Source organism: Homalodisca vitripennis, chromosome 4 (genome assembly GCF_021130785.1).
Source record: "Homalodisca vitripennis isolate AUS2020 chromosome 4, UT_GWSS_2.1, whole genome shotgun sequence".
Taxonomy (NCBI): domain Eukaryota; kingdom Metazoa; phylum Arthropoda; class Insecta; order Hemiptera; family Cicadellidae; genus Homalodisca; species Homalodisca vitripennis.
Window position 1 is genome coordinate 89353896 of NC_060210.1, and position 27203 is coordinate 89381098.

General features: G+C 33.7%; 1 protein-coding gene across 2 annotated transcripts in view; it reads right to left on the reverse strand.

Moving 5' to 3' along the window:
• The window catches only part of LOC124359733 (peroxiredoxin-2-like), a 51884-nt gene that overhangs the window by 16551 nt on the left and 8130 nt on the right, over positions 1 to 27203 (reverse strand). For both annotated transcript variants that reach the window (XM_046812722.1, XM_046812723.1), the window contains exons 2-5: positions 24362 to 24467; positions 16727 to 16877; positions 11608 to 11743; positions 9090 to 9218 (exon numbers count right to left, since the gene is read on the reverse strand). In XM_046812722.1, coding sequence (XP_046668678.1) covers positions 9090 to 9218; positions 11608 to 11743; positions 16727 to 16877; positions 24362 to 24467 — 522 coding nt within the window. The remainder of the gene's footprint in view (positions 1 to 9089; positions 9219 to 11607; positions 11744 to 16726; positions 16878 to 24361; positions 24468 to 27203) is intronic.

Genomic DNA, 27203 nt, shown 5'->3' on the forward strand with positions numbered 1-27203 from the left:
ACTTCAAATTAATTAAACTATTTAAATTAATTAATTAAATTTAAAAAATGTTCAAAAAACTTGTTGTTTTGTATTGCAAAACACCTTATAAATACTATAATGGGAGAAAATAAATGTTTGTTTTATGTTTACGGTGTCATTGAGAGGCAATGTTCAAAAAATTACAAAATAATATTGGAAAATAAAGTTATAATGATTATAACACTGAATCACCGCGGCAACACAAATTTTTCATATTTTCATAATTTTATCAATGTGGTTCCAAATACTTGCTTGAATTGGTAAACATTACTAGTCTTACACTAAATTCTCTTTTTGATGTTGTTATTGGAAGAAAATTAAACTAATAAATAGGTTTTATAGTTACAAAGAGCCTTTAAAGTTAGAAAATAAATTATAATATTATACTTACAAATGAAGTTGGATACATAAGATCGAAGAGAAACAAAGGCAATAAAAATTGCTTTTTCCGAGTGAAAACACTATGAACTATGAAACTACAAATTATTTTACATGATATTAGGTTATATACAAACACTGCTTGTTCTCTATAAAAGTTTGCATTTATGTGAAGGTAGGCAGTTCATGTGTAAACCTCTCCCGCACCTCACGCATACAGTTCTTGATCTTTTCCTTTTACCATCTGCATTCTTCTTTCCACTGCACTCACAGCACCTTTTCTCTTTTCCTCCCTCAATTCTTTCCACTCCATGTAACTTTTTACTAGGACCACCGCCATCACCATTTTCGTAAGCTGGGGTTTTTTCAGCAAGCCATTCCTCCGCTAAACTTTCAATCACACTAATGTAGTACTTCACTCTAAGCTGAGGATTGTCTGTGTTAAGTTTGTACAACACATATGAATTTAATATCATCCGTCCAAAAATGTTGAAAATCACCTTTTTCCAGTGTTTCTGTGTTCTCCTTTCGTCAAGATAAGTATAAAGCATTTGATCAGTTCCGTCGATCCCTCCCATTCCATGATTATACTCGTACACAATTTTTGGCTTGGTTCGTACAATAATCTTACCACACCTCCTGATCGAATAGGTTACATTTCTTGCTTCACTTTTGCTGGATAGTAATACAAACTGTTTTTTGTTTGACGATTTCTCTCTCCAAGCTAATACGAGAATGGGTCCTTTCCTGACATATACCTTTTTACCAACAGGATATCTGCCAAGTAGTTGTTTTGGATTGCCCTTTCTTTCAAGTCTCACAGTTCCGGTTATCCATGTTAATTTTGAATATAAGAATCTGGCTAACTTTTTTGATGTGAAGAAATTGTCCAGGTATAGATGATAACCCTTATTTAATAAATTAGCCATATCCAAGAGTTTCTTTACTACATAATAGCCTAACCCACAATACTCAAAATCATTTTTGTTCTCATATTTTGAACCCTTGTAGCAGAAGAATTGTGAGCAGTAATTTGTGGATGCATCACATAACACCCACAGTTTTACACCCCATCTGTGGTGTTTTTTTTTAGGAATATACTGTGTAAGGGCAATTCTTTTTTTCATACCAACTAATGATTCATCCACAGATAATTTTTGAAATGGTATGTAATGCAGACGGAAGACTCTATTGCAGTGGTCAATAAGGGTTTGGAATCTTCCACATGGATTGTAATTTGGTGAGCCAAGGGGTGCTAAAATGTTAGGGTCAACAATGTGGAAAAATTTTAATAAAAGCTGAAACCTATTTCTTGTAAACATTTTTGAAAACCAGGGGTTGTGCTGTGAAGGTGACTGATACCAATAGCTTTCAATTGAGGGCTTTTGGTCTATACCCATATTCAGAATTACTGATATGAATCCTTTCATTTCTGCCAGTGTTACATTTGTCCACTTTCTAATTCGACTTTCTGGTGACAAGTTATTCCCCACAGTGTTTAGAAATGATTGGGCATATTTGTTGGTTTCTGTGACAAATGTACTCAGTAATGTTGTGGTAAAAAATAAATAAAAGTAAGAAATGGGGGCTGAATTTCTGGGAGGACAATGTTTTGGCCCACATATTTCACTAAAACCAAAAGCATCAAATCAAATCAAATTATTTATTGCCATTGATCACATTTGCATACATGAGAATAGGCAAATTGTCATAAATATAAAATACTAAAATATAAAAGCACCAGTAATAAAATACATCGTCATAATTTAAAAATTATAAAATATGAAATATGAAAGTACACAATCATGCAATAATCATATAAGAGCTCTGCATAAGACAAGTCAATGTAGAAATCAACAGAACATTAAATCTACTTCACAGTTAAGAAATTCAGCTAATGTATAAAATGGATTACTCAACAGCCAATTCATTAGCTTACTTTTAAACACAGTAAGAGATACTGCTTTGCGCAGACTCATCTAATTTGTTAAAAAAGTTTACAACAATTTATCTTATGTGATGAACCAATTTTAGTTAATCTATAATGCTGAGGAATATTGAGCTTAAAACTTATTTCTTGTATTATGTACATGTATGTCTTGCCTGGTGAGGAATAAGTGTAGGTTAGATTTTGTGTATACTAATACCTGAAAAATATAAAGATTGATAACGGTTAATATCCCCAAATTAACAAAAAGTGGTCGGCAACGATCAAAAGGACCTGCTCTACAAATAGTTTTTATAACTCTCTTTTGAATCACAAAAGAATCTCTCACAGATGTTGCATGACCCCAAAAGAATCAGACCATAAGAAATATGGGACTGAAACAAACCAAAATATGCTGTTCTTAAATATTCTATAGTAACAATGTCTCTCAATTTCCAAATCAGGTAACTAACCCTAGAGATCCTACTGCACAGGTTTTTAATGTGATGAGACCAATTTAATATTTGAATCAATGTACATGCCAAGTAACTTTACTGATTGAACCTCCTGAGTTTGAGCTGATAAGCTTAATATAATATTTTGGGTTTTATCTTGATTACAAAGCAATCTATTTGAGGAGAACCAATTCAAGGCTTCATCTTCCCCTGATTTCATGGTCATTCCTGAAGATTGATGAGATTTCTTATTACAGGAGAAGAGAGAAGTGTCATCTGCATAAATAACAGCACCCACAGATACACTTTTTTGGCAAATCATTAATCAAATATATTGAAGAAAAATGGGCCAAGTACTGAGCCTTGTGGCACTCCAATAGTAACTGTCTCTCCCCACAGGTGAATTTTTACCTTGAATTGAAACATATTGCTTTCTATTTAGTCATGTAAGAATTTATAAAGCATACATGAATGTTATTTGACAACCCATAAAATTAAGTTTATTCAGAATAATACTAAAAGGGACACAATCAAATGCTTTACTTAAATCCAACAATGAAAGAGCCACAGACTCTTTGTTATCCATTGCATTAAGGGAATAATTTACAATGTTCATAACAGCAGTTGTCGTTGACCTTTCCCTTTCGAAAGCCAAATTGTGACTCAGTAAAAAAGATTAAATTGTTTTGAAAATAAAATGAAAGTTGCTTGTGCATTAAAGACTCCAATATTTTAGAAAATATAGGAACAATAGATACAGGACGATAATTCTGAGGTAATTGTTTTGTCGCCCTTTTTATAAATGGGGATATAACTTTCGATATTTTTAGTAAATCCGAAAATATCCAAACTCCAAACACTTATTAAAAACGAATGTTAGTGGTTTCTTTAATGAAAGGAATAGTTTTTTTGACCAAGTAATTTGGCATCCAATAAAAATCCATACTTTTAGAGTTAGAGAGTTTTGCTGTAAATCTTTTCTACTTCATTTGGCTCCACTGTTTGCCAAAAAAATGTTTCAGAAGGAAACTGATCTATCGCCCAACAGATCATAATATGAGGTGTTAGTGGGTGGAAAGAATACCATTTGAAAGTTGATGGACTGAATTTAAAAAGAAATCATTGATTCGTTTTGGATCAAGTGTTACTGCTTGAGAGTTGCCGCTAGAATTTTCCTGTTTAATGATTTCCCAGGCGGCCCTTACATTTATTTTGGGGCTGCCTCAATGTAACTCTCACAGGCCTGCCTTTTTGCTCTCTTTAACTCAGACATATAATTGCGTTTACAACCTAAATAGGTATTATAAGAGCCAATAGAGCATGTTCTCTGACCTACTATCTCATAAATTCTTATATACATTGTACAAGCTCAACATGTAATTCTTTTTCCTTAGCTAAGTCCTGATTATACCATTGTACTTTCTTTTTTTTAACTCTACATGTATTAGATTTGCTAACTAGAGGGGAACAGTAAATGCCAAAGATTGACAAAATGCTTAAAGAAATTGTCAAATAAAACATCAACTGTTATCATACCAGAAATTAAATCTTTTGATCATTTCCCCACTTTTCATACTTTAACAAATTTATGAATAAGTTTATTTGATTTTCTGTTTGCTTTCTGATTAAAATTTTTATTGCAACCACTATTATAATTTTTACTAGGTTCACCCCTATGATCTCAGTATACCTGCATTACATGAGAAATATGGTCAGCAAAATGTCCCTCTAAAGAGCTAATATAAATATAAAATTATCAGTAAAATTAACCAAGATGTTATCTATACAAGAATTAATATGGGTGGGAGTTTTAACTGTGCAATTCAAATTTAGTGACTTAATTAAGTTTGAAAAATATATTGAGTTTTTTGACTCTGTAATGCAGTCATTTCTATATTAAAATCACCACAAAATGGCAACCATGGCATTTTTAACCAATAATATCTTTCGTAGCCTGTTCAAAGTTATGAAAAAATGAATCAATATTCCCATGTGGAGATCTATACAAACAAAACTAACAATTTACATATTTTGTTTAATTAAATTTTTAAGCAACATATTTCAATATCCATTTCTATGCTAAAACGTTCTAAATTTATTACTTTATAATTTTATATCCTGTTTAACAAAAATTCCTGCTCCACCATTTTTTTCTAATTTTTCTACAATTAAAAACTAGCAGGCAAATAACCATGAGGAACATACAGGTTTACTTCGTCTGTTAGTCAACCAGTGTTCAGACACACAAATAATATCAATTTTTTCTTCACTACAAAATTGCTCTAATTCTAATAACTTATTTCTAATACTTTGAATATTAAGTTGCAGTATTTTAAAATGGTTTAACAGGCTTACTTATTGCACTAAAAAAGGTCCCTTTGATACAATTTGAGATTTGATTCTGCTCAATGATCTGTATATTGTAGGTTGAAGACCGGTTTTATGACATCACTCATGTCCGCCTCCGCTATACTGATTCCGTCTTCCAGCTTTTTTAAAGTTCAGATCAGTTGAATCTTCTTGAACATTATTTCCCAGTTGATTGACTCTTTGGAGAACTGGAGACGATGTTGGAATAGGCAACCTGTGACCTGATTACATCACGATGTTGATTTGAAATTTTATGTTTAATATTTTGAAATATTTCTTTGATCATTAGGCTATCTTTTCCTTCCCCTTGTTATTGAAGTGCAGTCCATGAGATGTGTATAGATGTCTAGGCAACAGATGAAGTGGTAATATAAAGACATGGTCTTCAGATTCGGCTAAGTGCTCAATTTTCACTGTTAAGATAACTTAATTTTTCATCAAGTTCTGGCTTGTCATGTCGTAGGGGCAATGTAGCAAGGATCAAATTAGTGTGAAGAGTGGTTTGAATTTGTTGTTGAATATCATGTAAGATCAGGTTTTCACTCCTCTTCTCAAGATCGTTTCGTTCCACCAATCAATACAGCTGCATCACACTTAGTAAGGCCCTTGATTTGTTCATTCATGTCATGAACGACAACCACTCAGCATCGCACCAGGTCTAACAGTAGCCTGTCACACAGCTTGTAGTTCTTCGCTGTACTTTATAAGACAAGTCAAGTCCGTGACTGTCTGAAAATTATAAATTATGTTTTTGCATGTCTGATAATGGTTTTATTAGTTGAGGATTTGTGACACTCACCTTTAAAGCTTGTAGATGTCAAAGATTTTTTTACTTTTAGGAACTAAAGTATTTTTTAAAGTCTTTTTTGAAAAATGAAGTGGTTCTCAATTTCACTATGTTGTAAAGAGAAATGCTGCTTTTCTTTACCTACATTACTTTCTGCGAGAACTTGAAAGCTGTTACTTAGTGGTATATAAAATGGTTTTTGAATGAACTGGTTTTTTTAAAGATTTATTTTTATTATTTTCAAGTTTTTGCTCATTACTAAATCCAAAAACGCAAGACATCTAATTCTAGTTTTAATTTAACAATTTCTTCCTCGCGTTCTAATACCATTTGATTAAGTTTTGAAATTCTAAAGTTAAGAGATTTGCACATAAGAGCATGCACATAGCCTGTGTCATTGTCATCCACCTCTTCCCAATCACTGCTATCTGGGCTCTGATTTTGTTGTTGTGTACGCTTACTGCTAATAGGCCTACTTACTCTTACTGCCCTTTGCCCACCTCTAGTTCTAGGCCCTTGTCCAGGCCTATTTCTATGTCCCATTCTTGGCTTAGCAGAATTTTCACTAGGATTTTGCAACCCATTTCTGATGGTAGGTTCATTATCATCACTAGATGACTGATCAGTCTCTGAAACGTGTAAAACAACCCCAGAGCTGCCCAGAGGTACAGGCCTAATAGGTTGACCAGAACTTGTACTAGGCCTATTATGACTTGCATCGAAATCTGATTGTCCAGGATTTAGGAACAAAAAACGTCTTTGCTTACGGTTATTTGGCTCATTGGGATCGAAGTCTGGGTCCTCATCTGTATCATCTATGACGTCTGTACTAACTGAACTATCATCAGAAGAATTGATGTCTTCAAGTGAATCAACTTCATCATCACTGCCATTGTCACGAAAGTTAACACCGGACTCACAAACACCAGAAATTAGAGTACCTTCACTCACTGGGGAATGATTTCTTTTCCTTTCACTCATGTCATATGAAAATTTAACGGAATTAACGTAATTTAACTTAATTCAACATTCACTCTCAACAAGCAAACAATAACAAACACAGGTTAACTACTGTTGCTGCTAGATCAGCTGTTGTCAACGGCATCGGCAGCCGGCAGGTTCGCGACAGACCAACAGCCACACAATTACGTCGTTCTTCTACATGGCGTACTATATAAAATAAGATTTTCGTAATAACTGATATTTTATGAAATAAAAACACTCTTTAGCTATTATTTTTATGTTATAAGAATTACATTGGTGGTTAAATAGCTGCGCTATAAGCCAAAAGGAAGAGGCCGATAAATTCGGCCGCTGGCAGTTTTCAGCTAGTCTTACCCGGCCGAAAATATCGGCCGCTGGCAGTTTTCAACTAGTCTTGACCGGCCGAAAATATCAGCCACTGGCAGTTTTCAGCTAGTCTTACCCGGCCGAAAATATCGGCCGCTGGCAGCCAAAGGGTTAATATTGTTAGTTTATAAAGTTGGTTAAAACTGAGATAAAATTTACAAAACTGAAAGTGGATTATGTTTTGAAAATTTACTCATTTAGAGAATATAAAAAAATCTAAAACAGCAATTAGAAACTTTTATGTAGTATCCAAAGAACATTACAATTGTTGCATTATACTACAAATAAGCATACTAAAGTTATAAATGAACAAATAAAAGGGATGTTAGAATATGGCTGATATTTGTCATTGCCACATATATAAATATAAAGACATGCATTCATGTTGTAATCACAAATTACCTTTACAGAAAAGATTAGTAAGGAAATTTCCTACTTTGCAGTCCACCAAAAAAACCATTAAAAATATGAATACAAAATTTCAAAATGTTGCTTTCATTTTCCAACAAAGGTGCCAAACTCTTAAAATTTCTTAGGCAAAACCTTGTACTTTCTTAGACAAAAAATCTTGAAAAAAAATATATATAAAAACTGTTTTATTTTTTACAATGATTTATTTCCCTTATTATATTAGGAGATACTGCCTACCAGTATTAAAAATGACTTGTTTGTCATATTTCAGCACCATTATGAATGCTTAAGTTCAGATTTCAAATGTAAAGAAAAAGCTAAAGATATTATTGTAAAGTGAAGTGTTAGTATTGTGTTCAAGGTCAATAATAAAACCTTAGTGTAGTTAATAAATCACCGAAATGAGTACAAGAATGGAATAGTAAGTATATAACAACAACTATAGCCAATAAACAAGTTTGTAGTATTCCATTTTTGTATTATCGGTCACACTGGTCATTGACTCATTAAGCTTTAACCAATCAAAACACAGCCTGGCCCCTATTCTTGTTATCTTATTAGTTCTTGCATGTTATTATATGTTTCTTCATACTAGTATCCTTAATATTTAAACTTTTCTTCCAACTTTATTTTGGATGTGCACTCTAAATTTAAATACAAAATACAGTAGTTATGTTATAAAATAAAGGCCATGACCCCAAAACATTGGCAGATTCAGTTCAACATCTGTCGAATAAACTTCGATGTTAGTTGTGACGCCAGATGTGTACGGGCTAAGATAACTGTGTTTTATTTATAACTAATAATATTAATGAGATTGTAAAGCAAGAAGTAGTTAGTTAAATAATACAAACCCTTTTCATGAGCCATGAATTTTGTTTATATAAGCTACTAACCAAACTATTAAATTTAATTTGGATCATTATCAAAGAATACAAATTAACATGGTACTGCTGCAGATGCCTTATGGCGCAGAACAGGATTGACAATAGCCAAGAGCTCTCAGTATGGAGCTGCTAATTTTCAATTAATTTAAAAAAAAAGTTTTAGGCCAAAAATCAAATTTTTTTGTTCAATATCAATGTAGCATCAAGAAGCAGAACAACTTAGAATAAAACTAGAAATGTACCAAACCAAACTTACAATGTTTAGTTCTACAGACCTCTTACTAAATAGTTTGCTCATCATATTTATGTAAACAAGTAAAATCTTAATTATGATCATTCACGATTCAACTAATATGGACTTTCTAAAAGAGCTGCTCTGAAAAATCTTCTATGCCAATAACGTTCAGTCCAGGTAGGCCACACAACTTGTGTTTATTCTTCATTTGGAATTGTATGTATTGACTGAATATGTGTTACTTTTACAAGTCTAACACTCTTTGTACCTGTGGATCAATTATGAACAGTCCTCTGAGAGGAACCCCATCATCTTCTAGGAGAACATTGTAATCCCTTGCAATCGTCTTGTTAAAGTCAGCCAAGAGAGGATACTTCAGTTCTCCCAGACCACCGTGCTAAAACAAGAAACCAATTTATATATAGTAATATTGAAACTAAAGTTATAGAGATCACAGTCAAGAGAAGAACTCACTACTTCTAGACCATTGTTTAAAAAAATAAAAAATAAACATATCAGTACAGAATTAAAGCGATAGAAGTAAAGCAAGAGGAAATACTTGAGTTCTTTCAGACCATCCTGCTGGAACATCAAATGGGTTTTTAAATAACACTGAAAATAAAATTATATACAAGGTGAATAAAAAGTCAGGACTCCACCTCTTTATTGTTTTAAAGTTTATATAAGGAGAGTAGTGGTGCAATGAAGATAGGAAGTTTCATTTGGTGATTTTGAGCATTTTTTTGTGTCCTCAAAAATGTGGAATTTTGGGAGCAACTCAACAATTTCAAATGTAAATCCCTCTCAAGTGATCCCTCATTTTGAAGAGCATAAAAAAACTTAAAGAATTGTGAAAACCAGAGATCACTATCTCTTACCCATCCAAAATAATATCCAGAGGTACCAGAACAATATTTCTAATAACTAACCACGGTGCCAAGTCAAATAAAACGTTCAAACTGAAGTCCTCTTACTATTTGGCACTGAGAAAAGCGTAGGGTAAACTCGTCTCTCACGTTTTCTAAAGTCTGAAGTGGTATTTGGTTACAGGGCTTCAACAATACTGTTTCATAAATCTTCAATGTTTTCTGCTAGTGTTTTGTAAATTATGGACTTAATGTGAACCCACAGAAAAAAGTCCATGGGTGTAAGATCTGGAGACAGCACAGGCACTATTGGACCAGCCTATCAAACCACTGCCCACATAGTTGAGTTCCCAGGAGATGTCGTACATGCATGATGAAAATGTACTGGGCACCATTCTGCTGGAAGTAAACAATGTTTTCATCAAATGCATATTCATTTTCCTTAATAAAAGTAGTTATTGCAGGAAAATTGATTCTTGTAACATTTGCAAATACAGTCCATTAAGAATCGTATTAATAAAGATTTGTCCTAAAATGTGATTCCCAAAAATTCCAGCCCACATATTTACTTTTTCTGGGCATTGGCTGCAGGATTAATGGAAAACATGAGGATTATCTGTGTCCCAGTACCTGCAGTTGTTTGTTTATAACAAACCTCATCGACAAAAAAAAAACTGCCTTCTTTACTGAACACAACATTTTGAACAAACATTGAATGAGCAAAAAATTAGTTCTTCCATTTCCTCACAAAATTATAGATAACAGTCTGAATCGTTTTCATTTAACTTATATACAAGCTGAATTTTATAATGTTGAAATTTATTTTTATTCAGAAACCGTACCACAGACCCTTGAGAAATGTCACAAAGATTTGTTACTGATCTGGTGGACGGGTGTGGATCTTAAATAAATTGTGCTACATTTTCAAACTGTTTGTCTTTGCCTATAGGAGGCCGATCTGAGCGTGGAGCAATCTGATATGGATCCAGATACTCGAAACATTTACTTTTTTGTGTTCTTAAGTATTTCCTTGTCACAGGTCAATCAGGAAATGCAACAATAAACTGCCTTTCTGCCTTCATGATAATTTTCATTCAAAGCCCCAAAATTAAATGTCATTTCTACTTTATTGTAGTGACTATGGGGCATTATTACTAAGAAGTAATAATTTGAGAATATTATTTAAAAGTAAGAACGACAAAGCAATTCAAAATCAAAACTGTAATAGCATTAAAACACAAAGAAACATCTCAAAACACTTTATGAAACAGTAACCATACACTAATGTTAATACTGGATAATAATGATCCACTGAATCATATCCACTCTAAAAGTATGACCTAAAAAACCTTTTCTGATGAGACTGAAACAAAGAAGAGACTTGTTTCTACTAAACCGTAGTTCGAACTGGGAAAGCCCGGTCACTCTTTACAAATACTTCTTACCAATGTACTTTCTAATCTTCATTGGATCCTTCGTCCATTACTTTCCCAACTGATTAAGAACACAAATTACCAATAAACTGGTTTCCACACAGACAGTAACTTTAAAACAACAAAACATGTAAATGTAACTTAATTAAAATGTTGACAACCTATTATTTTGTATGGGAAAGAGATAGCAATCTGTGGTTTTCACCATTTTTTAAGTTTTTGCATGCTCTTCAAAATGAGGAGTAACTTGAGAGGGGCTTACATTTAAAACTTTTGAGTTGCCTTCAAAAATCCCACATTTTTGAGGGATACACAAATGTTCTAAATCACCAAATGAAAATTCCTTTCCATATTGCACCACAACCCAAATGATATCTCCTTATATAAACTTTAGAACAAAATAGAGAGGGTCCTGACTTTTTATTCACCCTGTATAATATAGCCATATCAAACAATTTTGTGAAAAAGAACAATCTTGACAAATTACCTTTCTTGGTGTGTTGATCCAAGCAAGATGGCTGAAATGGGAATCACAAGAGACACCAACCACAGCTGTATTGATGGCTTTGAAATCTTTAATCCGATCACTGAAAGCAATGATCTCCGTCGGACACACAAATGTGCTGCAACATAAAATAAAATCATGTTGTTGTATAGAAGTGAATATACTTAACAGTGTGAAATAATTTTGTAAGATCCTGCATTAAGTTTTACAGTACTGGGAGTGAAACAAACCCGATAATGGAAAAATGATGTCTAACTGATATCTCAAGTTGTAAGGTGTGCAAATGTTCCCTGAATTGGCCGTGTGCAATAAAGAGAAAGGACCAGTTTCAAAAGGTCTTTGTTTAGCTTCATCAGCCAATTTGTGAACTAGATTGTTAGTGTCTCTAATGAGTTTCTTGCCAAATAATTACCCACAAAAACTCTGCCACTGATTACAGTGCTTATCTCTGAACCATTTCCTAATAGCATGACCAGTAAGCAGTTGACTTGCTAATACACAAGCCAGTTCAGGTCCAAGAAACTGCTTCTTTGAGCCAATTCATCAGAATGTTCGCAAGACAAGAAGACCCTAGGTGCAAAGCATGTAATTAGATGGAGGAGACTACTAAACACATTATTTTGGATTGTGAGAGGCTTGAGGTAAGGAGAAAACCTCTACTTGGAATCTCACAACTAAGTGATAAATTCAAAGTCAGCATTGGGCAGAAACTCTTGGATCTCATTGAAGGTAGGCACTCGTTACTAGCGGAACTTGGAGTGTGAAATAAGCTTAGGTTGGCACATTAAAAGTAAGTCCTTTATACCCCCCTTTTAATCTAATCTATATAAATTTGTAATTATAATATTGCATTAGACATTGTAAAATAAACTAGAAATGGTTTAATTCTTTCCATAAGAGTCTGAGTACTCCATCCATTTTGTTGTGTTGTCATAACTCTATAAAGGTCTACAAGACATTTGAAATATAAACTCCACAGTGACTGCTATCATTAAGATATCCCTTTGTCATAAACTTTGTGTTGTTTCAAGGTGTCAAGTCCTTATAAAAAATGAGATATTTGCATTGCATTTTTTTTAAATAAATAAATTTAGGCGGTTATTTCTATGGACGTTTTATTTAAAATGTCATTAAATAATGGATTGTTCCATTAAAATCTTCTGAATTTAACATTTCTCCCAACATTGTTTTTGTTTGGTTAGTTGCCAAATCAAATCTAAAGTTTGTAAACTTTGTTCAAATTTTGGGTGAACTTTATTTCGGAATAAATCAAGTATTTCCGAAAAGTTGTTTTGATTTATAAAGTATTAGTTCCAAATTAATATAATATATGTGCTATAATAACGGTACATGTGTATAAATTATTATATACTTGATAGGTGATTAAAACTTTGTTTGCTGATTAAACCAAGGATAATGAAGTGCTAAGAGAGTTTTTAAGACCAGTGGGGTGTAGCTCAGAGGGACTTTCAAAATAGGAATAGATCTATAAGTTAACCAGGGACACTAAGAATGTCACATGTAAAAAACTTTCAGCACAAACGTCCAGTAGCTTTTAAGTGATTGAAACACACACACACACGCACACGCACACACACACACACACACACACACACACACACACAAACATACAGAGAGATTCCATTAGATTTTTACATAATAGTATACAGTAGATTGTCAATAAAAACTGGTATGAATTATATTACCTGCACTGGAAGTGGTCACTTTGTGTAGTTCCCAAGTAAGTTAAAAATAATGATTTTTGTTTTATTAGTTTACATGATGTTATTTAGATGATCTTCATGTAAAAATTAAATAATTTTTCTTTAGTATTTGGGGAATTTTTATTTCCTACACCCTTACCAGTGTAACACTGCTAAAGGAAAAAAATTCATAGCAACATAAATAATAGTTTATTAACAGCATACATTTCTATCATATCCTAAATTAAAAAAAACATAATGTTAAAATTTAAAGTGTTATATTAATTTTTGTAAATAAACTCTGCTGAAAATCAGACCTACAAATTAAGATATTTCATTATCTCCAACCAGAGCAACAAACAGTCTGGTCCTTGTTGCCAAACTGCTCTTGTATGCCTCTCATCCTTGAACCATGTCCCAGCTACTCCTAATAATGACCTAGGCCTACAATACAAATATAAATATTTCCACCAATTGTTTTAGACCGACTCAGTCTCAATTAAGTACTCCACAAATAAAATAATGCAAGGATTATAAGCAGTTACATGTACATCAGTTTGTTTTGCTAGCTGTCTTAACAATGGCTACTGAGATACAATGTAATAAGAATTTAAAACATTCGAATCAGTCCATTTCCCTGGTACACAATATAACTCTGAACGCAATGTTATAACCTTGTAATTCCATATTACCAATGAATTAATGACGGCCCCAAAAACTGAAAATTCTACTTACAATTTAACTGTTACTTTTTGTAGCCATACAAAATTTTGAACTAAATAATTTAAATTTCATGTCAAAAACATGTCCAATGTGCCCAGATTGTCTTTACTTTGTGGCTTTTTGAACATAAAACAGTTAATTACACAATTTGTATTTGATCCTCATAGTGAACCATTTCACTAAGGTCCAAGGTAATATAATATAGTGACATTTTAATGTAGCAACTTGACTTCTAGATATTGTTGAAAATATAATTTTCTACATTGTAATTTTTATCAGATTTAAATAAAGATATTTATATAAAAATTAATAATTTACAAAGTACACACAAACAACATTCACAAACACACCTGTACAGACATAATATCTCATTAACGATTTTTGTGGAGAAAATTTAAAATTAGGAGTATGGGAACAAAGACAACAACCTTTTCTTACCATATATATATATATATATATATATATATATATATAAAACTAGCTGTTTCCCGCGGCTTCGCACGCGTCTCTTAAGCTTTGCCCGTATATTTCTTTGCCTTCAAATAGTGTTTGGATATTTTAATATACGTAACTACTGTGTTGTAATTGCAGTTTATAATGTGCAGGCGCTTTGATAACTGTTATATCTTGCAGTACAGCCTGGTGGTTAGTTACATCAATGGGCATTGCGTATAAACCTTCTACATAGAAAAATACAAATTTTCATAGTGATCGGTCCAATAGTTTCTGAGTCTATAAAGGACAAACACACAAACATTCATTTTTATATATTATGATTGCAGAAACAGTTTAAACAAAATTTGTCGTTTCTCTTAAGCTTACTCTATGCTTTAAAACTATAAGTGTAAAGAAATTTATATATAAATATATTTTTTGTCGCATTATATATGTTTACAAAGAACAGCTGATTAAAAATTTGAAAAGACTCTTTCACTTAATAACATATGTTTGCTGCAATGCATTTCTTACGGGTATTTCTGTAACCAGTGGGGCGGAATCCTGAATCGGGAAAGGGATAAAAAGTATCCTATAACCTTCTACAGATCAAGACGAACAAATTTAAAAAAAAATTAGGCGAATCCGTCCAGCCGTTTGTGAGTGATGCTGTTACACACGAACAGTTTCATTTTTATATATATAGATTAAATTACAAAATAACCAGGATTCTTATATAGAGCCTAACTCATAAGTCTAATTCATAAAGCAATTTTTATATAATACATGAAATAAAACAGTCATAAATTAATTATGGTTGAACAGTAGGCTATTTTAGTTACTTTGGAAACAATTCTGGTTGGGCTCTCAAATAGACAAATAACTACAACTTGGCATAAAGCCTTAACATTCTGATGGTGGACAACTGGCAAAGAAAACGCTGCTTTTACGCAATGTTATAAATAAAGTAGTACAGTATTAAGACACTTAATTTGTACTCAATTTGTTTTCATGCCAATACAACTTATTTTTTTTATAAAAGTTAATTATTGATAATAATATATATATCTATAATTTTTTTTTTTTTATACACTAAGATTATTAATCATGTTATTACATCCTTTCAATCCCAAAAAGCTTTTTAAGTATTTACCTACAATTCCAGCTACTACAGTACAATGGGTATTTACATGAAAGTCCAGACTGTACGATAGTTGGGGAGAAAATATGAGATTATGCTATATTTTTATTTGTTTGTGGATGTTCAGGGTTTGTGCCTAAATAATCTGGTCCATAGCACAAAATATACTGAGTTTTCTCATTATTTTATGAGCTAGAACTTGACTAAAACAAAATATTTCAACGAATGCAAGAATATTCAACATATTAGGAGCACTAAAAGAACGGAATTCCAAAACATAACCCAAAGAAATCTAAACTAGACACCTCACTGATGTTAGTACCAGGGCCAGATTAAGATTGGTAGTTTCTAGCTCTGACATAAGGATAGTGCTATCAAATGTGTTCCAATGAGACTTCTGTGCTTTACATTTTGTGTTACAAACTGTTTTAATAGGCTTTGTACACTCTATATTTATTGGTATATTAAACGTTATTGAAATATGTTTACAACTGCATAAATCATTAATAAAAACAGAAAATAAAAAATTACAGTCATAGATATTAAACTGATTATTTTACATTGTTATTGCACAAAATTGCAGGTGGTTACCAACATTTTTTAATAGGCTATTTAACTTTACAAAAATTAAAATAAATAAATAATTGTCCTTTTACAAAAAAGCATTGACAAGCACACATATATGAGAAGTCCTCTATATGATCTTTATTGGGGGTCTGATCGTCGAGTTGTTTAAGACATCGGCCTTTGGATCTGTGTTAGATATAGGTTCAACTCCTAACTAGACAATGTTCTAATAATCTGTGAAAAGAATACAAAATTAACCTGTAATACCATTAACTTCCCATTTACTGACCATGAAAGTATCCGGTTTACTGTTTCTTGTGGTAATTTGACACCATAGCAGGATCCAAATTCACAATTAAATACTTCCAACTTTTTTACCACTTAAACAGGTTGGCTTTTTAACACTTTCATGCCACCTCCAACTTTTGACAATAGGGTAGACAAGTTAAATTTTAAGCAATAACTCATTTTTTGTAATAACTCAATCTATCTAACATGCAAAGAAATACTTAACAAGATTTGATTGACTTACAAGTCTAGAGGATAGAAGAAAAGGACCAAGTATTGTCCCCTGAAGTCACAAATGTCAATCTCCTTAAAGTCACCATCGACAACAGCAGTCCCCTTGAACGCTGGGGCCGGATGTTGTACTTTTACTAAACAACTGTGACCTACATGAATACCTGGAAACAGAGTTATAAAAGTTACATTAACAGCACTTTTTACATTGTAGAATTATTACAATGTATTATTGGCTGAAGTGAATAAAAAGTAGTACTTGCTGAGTTACACTGATTTTAAAACAATTACTTTATTACAAGTCAATAAAAATAAAAGTACTAGTATTATTTAAAATGTCTTTGAATCTCAGGAAAAAATACAATTCAACTGGAAGATTAGAGGATAAAGCCAACTCTTGCAAAAAGGCTTATGATCTTAGTCTGAGAAAACTCAAATAGACATAACAAGGATTTGATTACAGAATCATTTAATAAAAACAAGACTCTATGGGGGGTGATAATTTAGAACGGGCTTCAAAAAGACTAATTAGAAATTCATCATGGTCCCTCAAAGAGAACAATACAACAATTAGCTGTACTGAGTCTATATGCCAACATTTCAATAGGTTTTTTGAGAATGTCGCTTAGGAAGCTCTAGGGGTAAATGTGTTAACAAGAAAAAATGATAAGCTAAATAAAGAAAGGCGGCCACAGCAGCTCCTTTTAATCCTTTTTATCTTCAATCAACTAGTCTGCATCAACTAGTAAAACAAATCATCAACTTTGCTAAACCATCATATTCTGTAGGGGTGGTTGACATATCACGTATATGAAGTTTTTTAGTACATACCACTAATATACTAAAAAAATTCCTTTGTTCAAGGAGAGTTCCCTACCAAAATGAAAACATCAAAGGTCTATTTGCTCCACAAGAAAGGGTAAACAGATAAGATTCAAAACTACAGACCAATCTCTCTTGTAACAACATTTTCCAAGATCGTTGAACGGATCGCGCCAGGACGGTTTAGGAGTCATCTTCAAGCCAACAACATTAACCTTAAAGAACAACATGGCTTTGTCTCTGGACATTCAACTAGAGCTGCTCTGAATGAAAACGTAGAAAACATAATCCACAACCTGGATGCTGGAAAAACAACTATAAATACGTTTTTAGATTTAAGTAAAGCTTATTGACAGCCTTGATCACAATCTGCTCTTGGAGAAGCTTTACAACTTAGGGATCATCAACGGAGCCTACAGATTTAAGCCACTACTGGTAAAAAGAGGAGGGCCACAGGGCTCCATGCTGGGGCCGGTCTTGTTCACTCTATTCACTGCTGATGATCTTCCCACCCACCTACAAGATTACTGTAAAACTGAAATATACACAGCTATGACATTGACCTGCAGATTAGCAGTTGTTTGGCTGATCAACTGGAAATGGAAAACTTTATTTGCTGTTAGCCTTTTTCAAGAATACTGCGTAAACAATGACCTTGTATTTAATGAAGACAAGACCACACAACTGGTTCTTGGAAGATGCAACAAAGTATGAGCCTCCTAAAATCCAAACTGTATATTCAACAAAAAATCTTGGGAGTTATCATCGATGATCGGCTCTGATATGGCATGGCCCTATGTCTTAAGCTAAGATCTGCAATATTTGCAATAAAGCAAATTCAGATCATCACATTGTAAGAGACCCTAACTAAACATTGTAATTTATTGTAACTGACAGCATTCTCATCTTGATGTTGATGTATAAAGATTTTGGTATTCTGTATACTATCGAAGGATAGTACTTGCTTCACATTTCCTAGACCCAGTAATATTTGTTCCAGATTCACTTGAACAACAACCAACACACTGTAGAAAATGCTTTGTATCTGTAGAATCTAGCTAGATTAGGTCACATTGTGCTTTAGTTCAGTTACCATCAGCGACATTAGTATGTTCATGAACGTAGCTGTTTCGTGAGCATCAACACGTACTTGACAAACAACTAATGCGGTTTGAGGATAATAGTGTAAATTTTGTACAGCCAAGTTTCTGTCTGAAAGTGATGAGACATGATGAGCTTTGACATCAAAGGGAGGAAATTAAAATTTTATGTGCTGTGGCTTGTTTAAATTTCAAGTTGGAATAATTCCATCAACTCTCTTTCCCAATTCCTTAATGTAATTTTCTGTTTCTCCTGATGGCATTTTCACCTGATCTCTTTAATTTTTGCCTTCTTATTGCTCCTTATTTAGGAAAGTTTTGTAGTACAGTTGTAATTTTCTAATTGCTCTTTAACATTCATAACACTTCACTTCTAACCTCATGCATTATACCAAGTAATGTGGTGAAAATTCCAAGTAATTTATAGCTTTTTTGTTTTACTGCTTATTAAATGTAGTTTACAAAAATAAAAATAATATCCTTAAACATTTTTTAATACATATGCATAAAAAGGAAATTAAAATTTTAAAATTGTAAGTTTGTTGATAAAAACCATACAGCTAAAAATATTAGACATAAAAATACCTATTCATTTTATGTTAATGTAATTGTTAATCTAAGGAAACAAAAGTTATAGGCCTAGCCTACTTACAAGAGGAGTAACATACATTTTCGTAAAGACGTCATTTATCATTTTTGCCATTTCTGAACAAGTAAATGTAACATCAGCTTTTAAATTAATAAAAACCAAAGGCATTTCTGATAAAATTACCCCTAAATTGAGTGCTTTCATTGTTACATACGAAATTCCTTTCCATTCTTCCTTTTAAGTTTGCAGTCCATAGTTTTGTCTGTTGTCCCCACCAGCTAATGGGTTGTCATGTTGCTCCTTACTATATCAGAAGCGTGATATTGGTGATCCAGAGCAGTTTTGTTTATATACAATATACAAATTCAAAACTATTTGAGCCATTACACTAAAGGTAGCTTTCTTCAAGTACTTCACTGTGTGTGCCTTTTGTCTAAATAATTGTACAGCATCTGGACATTCACATCAATGTTGCCCATGCATATAACTATCAACAACTTCAGATATTTTGCATATCAAATAACCAGTATGTCTCCTTTATAGTTTATCAACAGATTGGGCCTTGCTTTTTGTTGACAATTGGATGTTTTATCTTCTTTTCTTCCATCCCAAGCAAAAGCAACTCATTTTGGTGCATATATAACTTTTTTGCTTTTTTGGCTCTTCTTGCAATTTCTGTTTCATCTCAATAAGGACACCTTTTCTATTTTTACACAGGTTATGCTCAGGGTTTTCAAAATAAGAAAACTGAGTACTGTTTCCACGATCATTTGATTTGTCAACTATTTTCCATAACAAATTTGGGTCTTGATCGGTGTATTAGGCATACTTTGACGCACATCATTGTTAGAATTATTAATTCTAGGCCTACCTCTATGTTTTCCTTTAGGAGTAGGTCTCAGTGGAACAATAGGCCTACCAGATGAAGTTCTTGGTTGAGCAACGTTCTCATCTGCTGAATTCAAGTAGGGTCTTCATCCGTGTCATCTAAATACGAGGGCTATCCGGAAAGTAGTACCCATTTCCGCCGCGTGAGGCGCTGACGACGCAAGTAGCCGCCGGTCAAGGTCAGATCGCTTCAGTGGCTAGTCTGCCTTCTCTGTTACAAGTTCCGTGACGCTAGCATTGCCTGTGTTGTTTCTGTGGCAGTTCATAATGTTTAAAAAAATTGAAAACGCCGCCAGTTGTGAAGTGAGGGCTGTAATAAAATTTCTCAACGCAAGAAACGTTCGACCTTGTGATATTCATCGCCAATTAAAGGAAGTGTATGGAGACAATGTGATGGAAGAGTCATCTGTTCGGCGCTGGTGTCGTAATTTCAACTTGGGGAGGGGGAACACACACGACGATGAGCGTTCAGGGAGACCATCTGTCAATACAGATCAACTGCTGAGGTCAGTAGACGAATTCGTGAGGAACGATCGGCGCGTCACAATTGATGACATCTGTGAAAATTTCCCTAATGTTTCTCGAACAATTGTTCATGAAATTGTCAAAGACCATCTGCATTATTCAAAAATTTGTATAAGGTGGGTCCCTCGCATGCTTACAGATGAGCACAAAACCAAGCGTATGGCTGCTGCATTCACATTTTTGGAACGTTATTCTGATGAAGCAGACACGTTCTTGAATCGCATAGTTACTGGTGATGAAACGTGGGTTTGTTATGCTTCACCTGAGAGTAAACGACAGTCAATGGAGTGGCATCATACTCATTCACCAAAGAAACCAAAAAAATTCAAGACTGTTCTGTCCACCAGGAAACTTATGGCAACCATTTTCTGGGATCGACGTGGTGTACTGCTTATTGATTTTATGGCCCGTGGAGACACTATTAACGCTAATGCGTATTGTGAAACATTAAAGAAATTACGGCGGGCAATACAAAATCGACGGAGAGGTCTATTGTCTGATGGCGTCATTCTCCTCCATGACAATGCCAGGCCTCATGCAGCGAGGATAACACAACAACTTCTGCAGCAATTCAATTGGGAAATTTTCGACCATCCACCGTATAGCCCGGACTTGGCCCCTTCAGATTTTCATCTCTTTACAAAACTTAAAGAGTTTTTGGCGGGAAAAAGATTTGACAGCGATGAAGAACTTAAAGAAGGCGTGACTACGTATTTCAATCGGCTGGCGGCGGAGGAATATGACGCTGGAATACAAAAACAAAAACTCGTCACACATTATGACAAATGCTTAAATTTGCTTGGAGATTATGTGGAGAAGTAGTTTAAGGTATGCTCTTTTCAATAAAAATGTTTATATTTGTTAATATTTACTTCTGTGTCTTTATTTCACAAACGGGTACTACTTTCCGGATGGCCCTCGTAAGTCTCAGATAATTCACTCTCACTTTCCACTCCTAATTCCCCTTTTGATTCAGAAGAAATGTTGTCAAGATAGCTATCACTCAAATCGTTGTCACTAAATACACCAACAACACTTGCAATTAAGTTACTAATTAGTGTATTTTCGCTTACGGGAGACTTTGAGTGATTCCTTTTAATTATTTTAAAATCAAACAAATAACGTACTAAAGTTTAACTGCTGTACTTTACACATTTTAACCAAAAACATGAAGCAAGATGGAATATTTACAACCTCGTGAAATACATCTATCTGCAACAAGTATGGGTAGTCAACCAATAAAAATTGCAATTTCTCAGTCACAGACCAACAAAATACAAAGTTAAAGATTAATGATATAATTTATTTGAATACAATACATATCTATTAAATTTCAAAGCATTTAATAAAATAGTGGCCAGTAAAATAATAAAAAGTACATGCCACACTAAATGGATGTCGGGAGTTGACACCATTTTTATGACATCCTATAGTACAGACATCAGGGTTAAAAGAGTTAAGAGATTAATTTTAAAGACTTTTGGAAGCCTATTATACTTGAAATTTTCATTGTCAACTGGGTGTTAAAATACAAACAATTCATAGAGTTCTTTTCCAGAGAAAGGACTTCAATGTCATCAGTGGACGATATTGCCAAGAGGTGCATTTGAGCAAGTTATCACAGTCTTAACTTCACACAGTTCGGGGAAAGAGCCTAAGTCTACAAAAGTAGAATAATTACTGCATTGTAGTATACAGTAAGGAAGTTACAATGACCATTAGTTCCTGATGGCAATTAGTAGTAACCACCTAGTGATAGCAATTATTTACTCACTTCATTTCAATAAAATGCAATTTCTTTGCAGTGATACCTCTAACTATTATTTTACTTCTTTGTATTCACTTAACTTACTATAAACTAGTATTTTACTTTTTGCATTACCTTTTTAAAATTTCTCGAGATTTTAGATAGATTTCAGAAAATATGCTACAACAACCATCCTTGTGACAGAATTTCCAAACAATTTATATAAGTATTAGGCCATTACAATCCTCATAAAAAGACGTAGATTAGTATGTACATGAACAGGAAAGTTAGAATATTATACAGCATAATTTTTTTTTTTTTCAAGAAAAGGAGAAGCCAACCCCCTTTTAAGCTTTATTCTGCCCGTCATCATGGGCCACTGGCCTGTGTGAGGATCTTATCAAACAGAATAAGGGGGAGAGTCGATACAGTACAAGTCGATACTGATAAAAAGTGCAATGGTCACAGACAGGATTCGATCCTGCGCTATCTCTAACTCAGATTCAAAGTCCAACGTCTTAGACCGCTCGGCCATCGGCACTCCCTAGAAATAATTCCCTAGAAAACCTAGTAGGTTTTTAAAAAACACCTCTAACTGTGCGTTTTTGCATTTCAATGATGAAGTTTGAAGTTGCACTTTTCAAACTTCAACAATGTTTGTTATGATAAGAGTAAATAGTTATCTGCCAGCAAATCCTACTGGAAAGCAACTTATATACTGGATTAAGAGCTTGTATTTAATAAAAAAAATAGTGATAATTCCATCAAATAACTAATAGGAATATATCGAGTTTAATTTCGATGAGATTGTACACCACTTGACCTTAGCCGATGTACAGAATGAATGTGTGACAGTAAGCCGCCACACAGCGATCTCTCAACAACAATAAACATTGCAATGTGAACTATTCAGCAGAGAGCACAGTTCTTGTTATGGTTAACGGAATTTAAAATTGTCCAATGCACTTTCCAACATGTTTATGACACTGATCATTTCAGCTAATTGCCTAATATGTTGGTGAGTGGTTTCAAGAAACTGAAAGCGTTGATGTTAAAAAGTTCCCCTGGATGTGTTAGACCAAGTAACGAAACAGTCGAGCATAAAGATGGAAATGTACATTATTTAAGAGGACAAAGAAACTAATTGCTAAGCGAAATTGACAACTCAGGATTCCCAAAACAACAAAATGTGTTACATCTTTATGTTTACAAAATCCAACTTAAACATGATGAACTACAGGACAACTACAGAGTTAGCACATAACATGCTTATTTACAGTGACAAAAATGTTTGAAACACATCACCTTCACAGATGAAGCTACAATTTATGTCAATGATTGCATCGACCATCATAACTGTAGGACATGAGGGTCTGGACAACCAAATGAAATTGTTAAGTACGTTAACATTCTCCAAAGTTAAACGTGTGGTGCGGTTAGATGCACAACAGAGTGATTGGCCCTTTCTTCTTTATTGGAAAAACAATCAAAGGAAATATTTACTTGAACACAATCCAGCAAGTAAGTTTTCTAACAGATTAAAATTGAACATGAGAACAGACAGTCATTAATATTCAAGAAAATGGTGCTCACCGACACTTCCTACTGGAACTCTTCAGATAGATGTGGAGTCCAGATTGCACACTCTGGATTTGAACTCAATCATTCACATTGCATCAACCCTTCCCATCATAACTTTGTATACACGATAATGGTATGTTATAAAGGATTTCGTGAACCTCTACATTGAGAATAATAACAGTCTACCACCCTTAGAACTAACTTATTAACCATATCTTTTAAGATCAAGTCTTCAAGGCAGCAGCAATTCAAAATATTGAAAAGGTGTGATTTTAACTCAGCTATGATGAATCGCTCACTACAAACTTCAAAAACTGCATGCTTCAATGTGTGTGTAGTATGAATTATAGTTAGCTAAAATATATTATCTTGCTAACTTCTATTTAAGGTACATACCTCTAACACACTGTACTGATGGAATTGATATCTGAGAGATATAATTCCTCGTCGCTAAAACTGTGGTTGCACTTTCATTTTTCAAGACATTGGCTGTTGTTTGAGCCTGAAACAAAGAATAGGTAGGTAAGGTTACTGGAGAACTCTATGCATCACTTGTTATCCAAATATAAAATAATCCATAGATACTAACTAATCTAACATTTTTGTATATGAAAACTCATTTTCATACAAATTAACAAATACTTCATAATAACAGAACTTGTTAACTTACTAGAAGTTACAACAAACAAATGCATTTATTTGAAATATTTTCACACTGCGTTGAAATATTGTTTGTTCACTTAATTCAATTCTTGAAATATTTCGGCCTCACTGTTAAGAGTCATCTTCTCTAACAGATAATTTAAATTTAAAGCAGGTAATTTAAAACTGAATCCGTCTGCTGTGGCTCTTCACATAATTATATTTATTATATTGTTTTTAATTATATTTATAAAACTGTTCATTAATAGAACAGTAATGTAATTAATAATTAATTAAATTTTGTAAGAACCTAAATGACAACTTGTGAGTGAAATAAAACTGATATCGTTAACATTTTTCAAATTGTAGAATGCTAATTTGCACTTATAAAAAATTCAATGGTTAGTTTGTCAATGTTTATAGCACTTACTCAAACAGTTCAAACCTAGTTTAAGGCAAAAAATGAGTTTTACTTGTGATATGCCTTGAAACATTTACTGAGACATAGCGCTAGAGTGTCTGGACATCCCAAACACTTTCGCTTGTACACAACAACATCGTCTAGTTGTCGTCACCTAGATTTCTCTTAGTCGGCAGATGTTCGTGTGTGATTTCTTGAATCCGTTCAACTTTATTGTTTCGTGTAGGAGTTAGGAGGCTCCGTATAACATTTTCTCTGAATTTTAACATTTTGTTTTTTTAGCAATGTTATAATTGTTGTACAGGAGATATGAATTTAGCAAGCCTATTTGATTGAAGAGGATAAGTAGATTTTTGTACCATCGTATACACATCCTTTCACTAGGGTAGTAGCTCATGAGTTGATCTTTTTAATCAATGCCACTCATGTATTCATTATACTCTATTATGGGCAGGGGTTTCTCCTTTTCTTCTCCTCTTTCGTTTACAGCAACATTCATGGTATTTTCATACTGAGAGGGCGGATACAAAACTAACGTCTTTCCACTTACCAATGACCATACCATTATAGTACTTGGATACAGTTTCGCCCTTTTTCAATAATTTTTTTTCACGACCTTAGCTGGAAGATTAACTCTGTCTTTACGCAGTGTACCTGTAATGTATGTTTTTTTTATAGAGATTTTGCTAGTGATACTCTGTTGTGAAAGTTATCAGCAAAAACAGAATTTCCCCTTTCAAATCTTTCAGATAGAAAATGCATAACTACCTTTTCTGTGTGCCCTGGTCCAGACAGCGCATCCATTGCCCCTGCATGAACGCTGAACTTCAGTACGATTCCATTCGATTCAGTCAACATATACAGCTTGATACCGTATTTGTGCCTTTTTTTTATATTGCCTCAACACTAAGCATCCTCTCCATAACACCACAGACTCATCTAAAGAGAGCTCCTATTTAGGTATGTAAATATTCTCCATCTTGTTGTTGAGATAGTCCACAGCAGGTCTGATTTTATAAGCAGTCAGGCGAATTGTCTTGATTTGTGTGAAGTGAAGGCATTGTAAGATCAAGAGGAAACAATCTCTTGACATATACGGGCCAAAACTATTGTACATCAGGTCAATCCTCCAATACATTTCCAGTTGAGGCATTCACACAATACCTGTATGTAGTCAAAGTCCAAGAAATGTTTTTAGCTCTGGCAGAGTGGGTGGTTTCCACTGACAGATGTCAGACTTTAGTAATGTTTGACAAAAAAATATCTTCATAGTTGGGATTGGTTTCTCTACCAATAGATTCCAAAAACACTTGGTCCATGATTAAATTAAAATAGTCAATAGGTTCATCATCTGGCAAAGGAACTCGCAATCTGGTATTTTGAGCAAACAAAAAAGTAATGGTCGGGGCTGTCTACGATTTATTCGCTGCTGTGGCTGATTATGTTGCGATGAGCAGCTGTCAGAGGTTGTCGATGAGTAATCGAGAGTGATTGTGCAGGTTCTGTTATTAACATTTGTAGTTGTGGCTTGGAACCAGGTGCCACTGGTTCTGAGGTTGGTAGTTGTAACTGGATATTAGGCCCATCTAACGTGGAAATTTGAGGTTCAGATACTCTGGTTGATAGTTCTATTAGGTTACCTGATATTAGTAGTTGCGTAGGCGTGGACATATTGCTGTCAATATTGTCAACAGAGAAACTAGGCTGTGGTTTGTTAAGAGCTGAGATGAATTACAATCTGTTTTCTCGGTCGTCATAGTCAAATGCGGGATCAGACTCTACCACTATCACTTGGAGGCTTCTAACTATCACCACTACTATAACAATCCTCTGATTCCGAATCAGAAGCAATGAGAATCAGTTTATTGCTATCGCAAAAGTTATCATCATCGCTTAAACTTTTGTCATTATTTACTTCACAAAATACTTAACAACTACAAACAAACTGATCAGCACAGAAGAATAACCTCCTATGATAACCAAAACACACCTGTAACAACAAGGGAGGATGCATAATATCGCTACATGGCAGGAAATTATAGCGTGCCAAACATTGTTTACAACACCGTAAGACGTCAGCCGCATATGGGTGGCACTACCAAAACACCAATGAGCATTTTCATCATCCAACGTGTTAACAAACAATCCAAAGGAAGCTGAGCAGCAGTAGCTGTA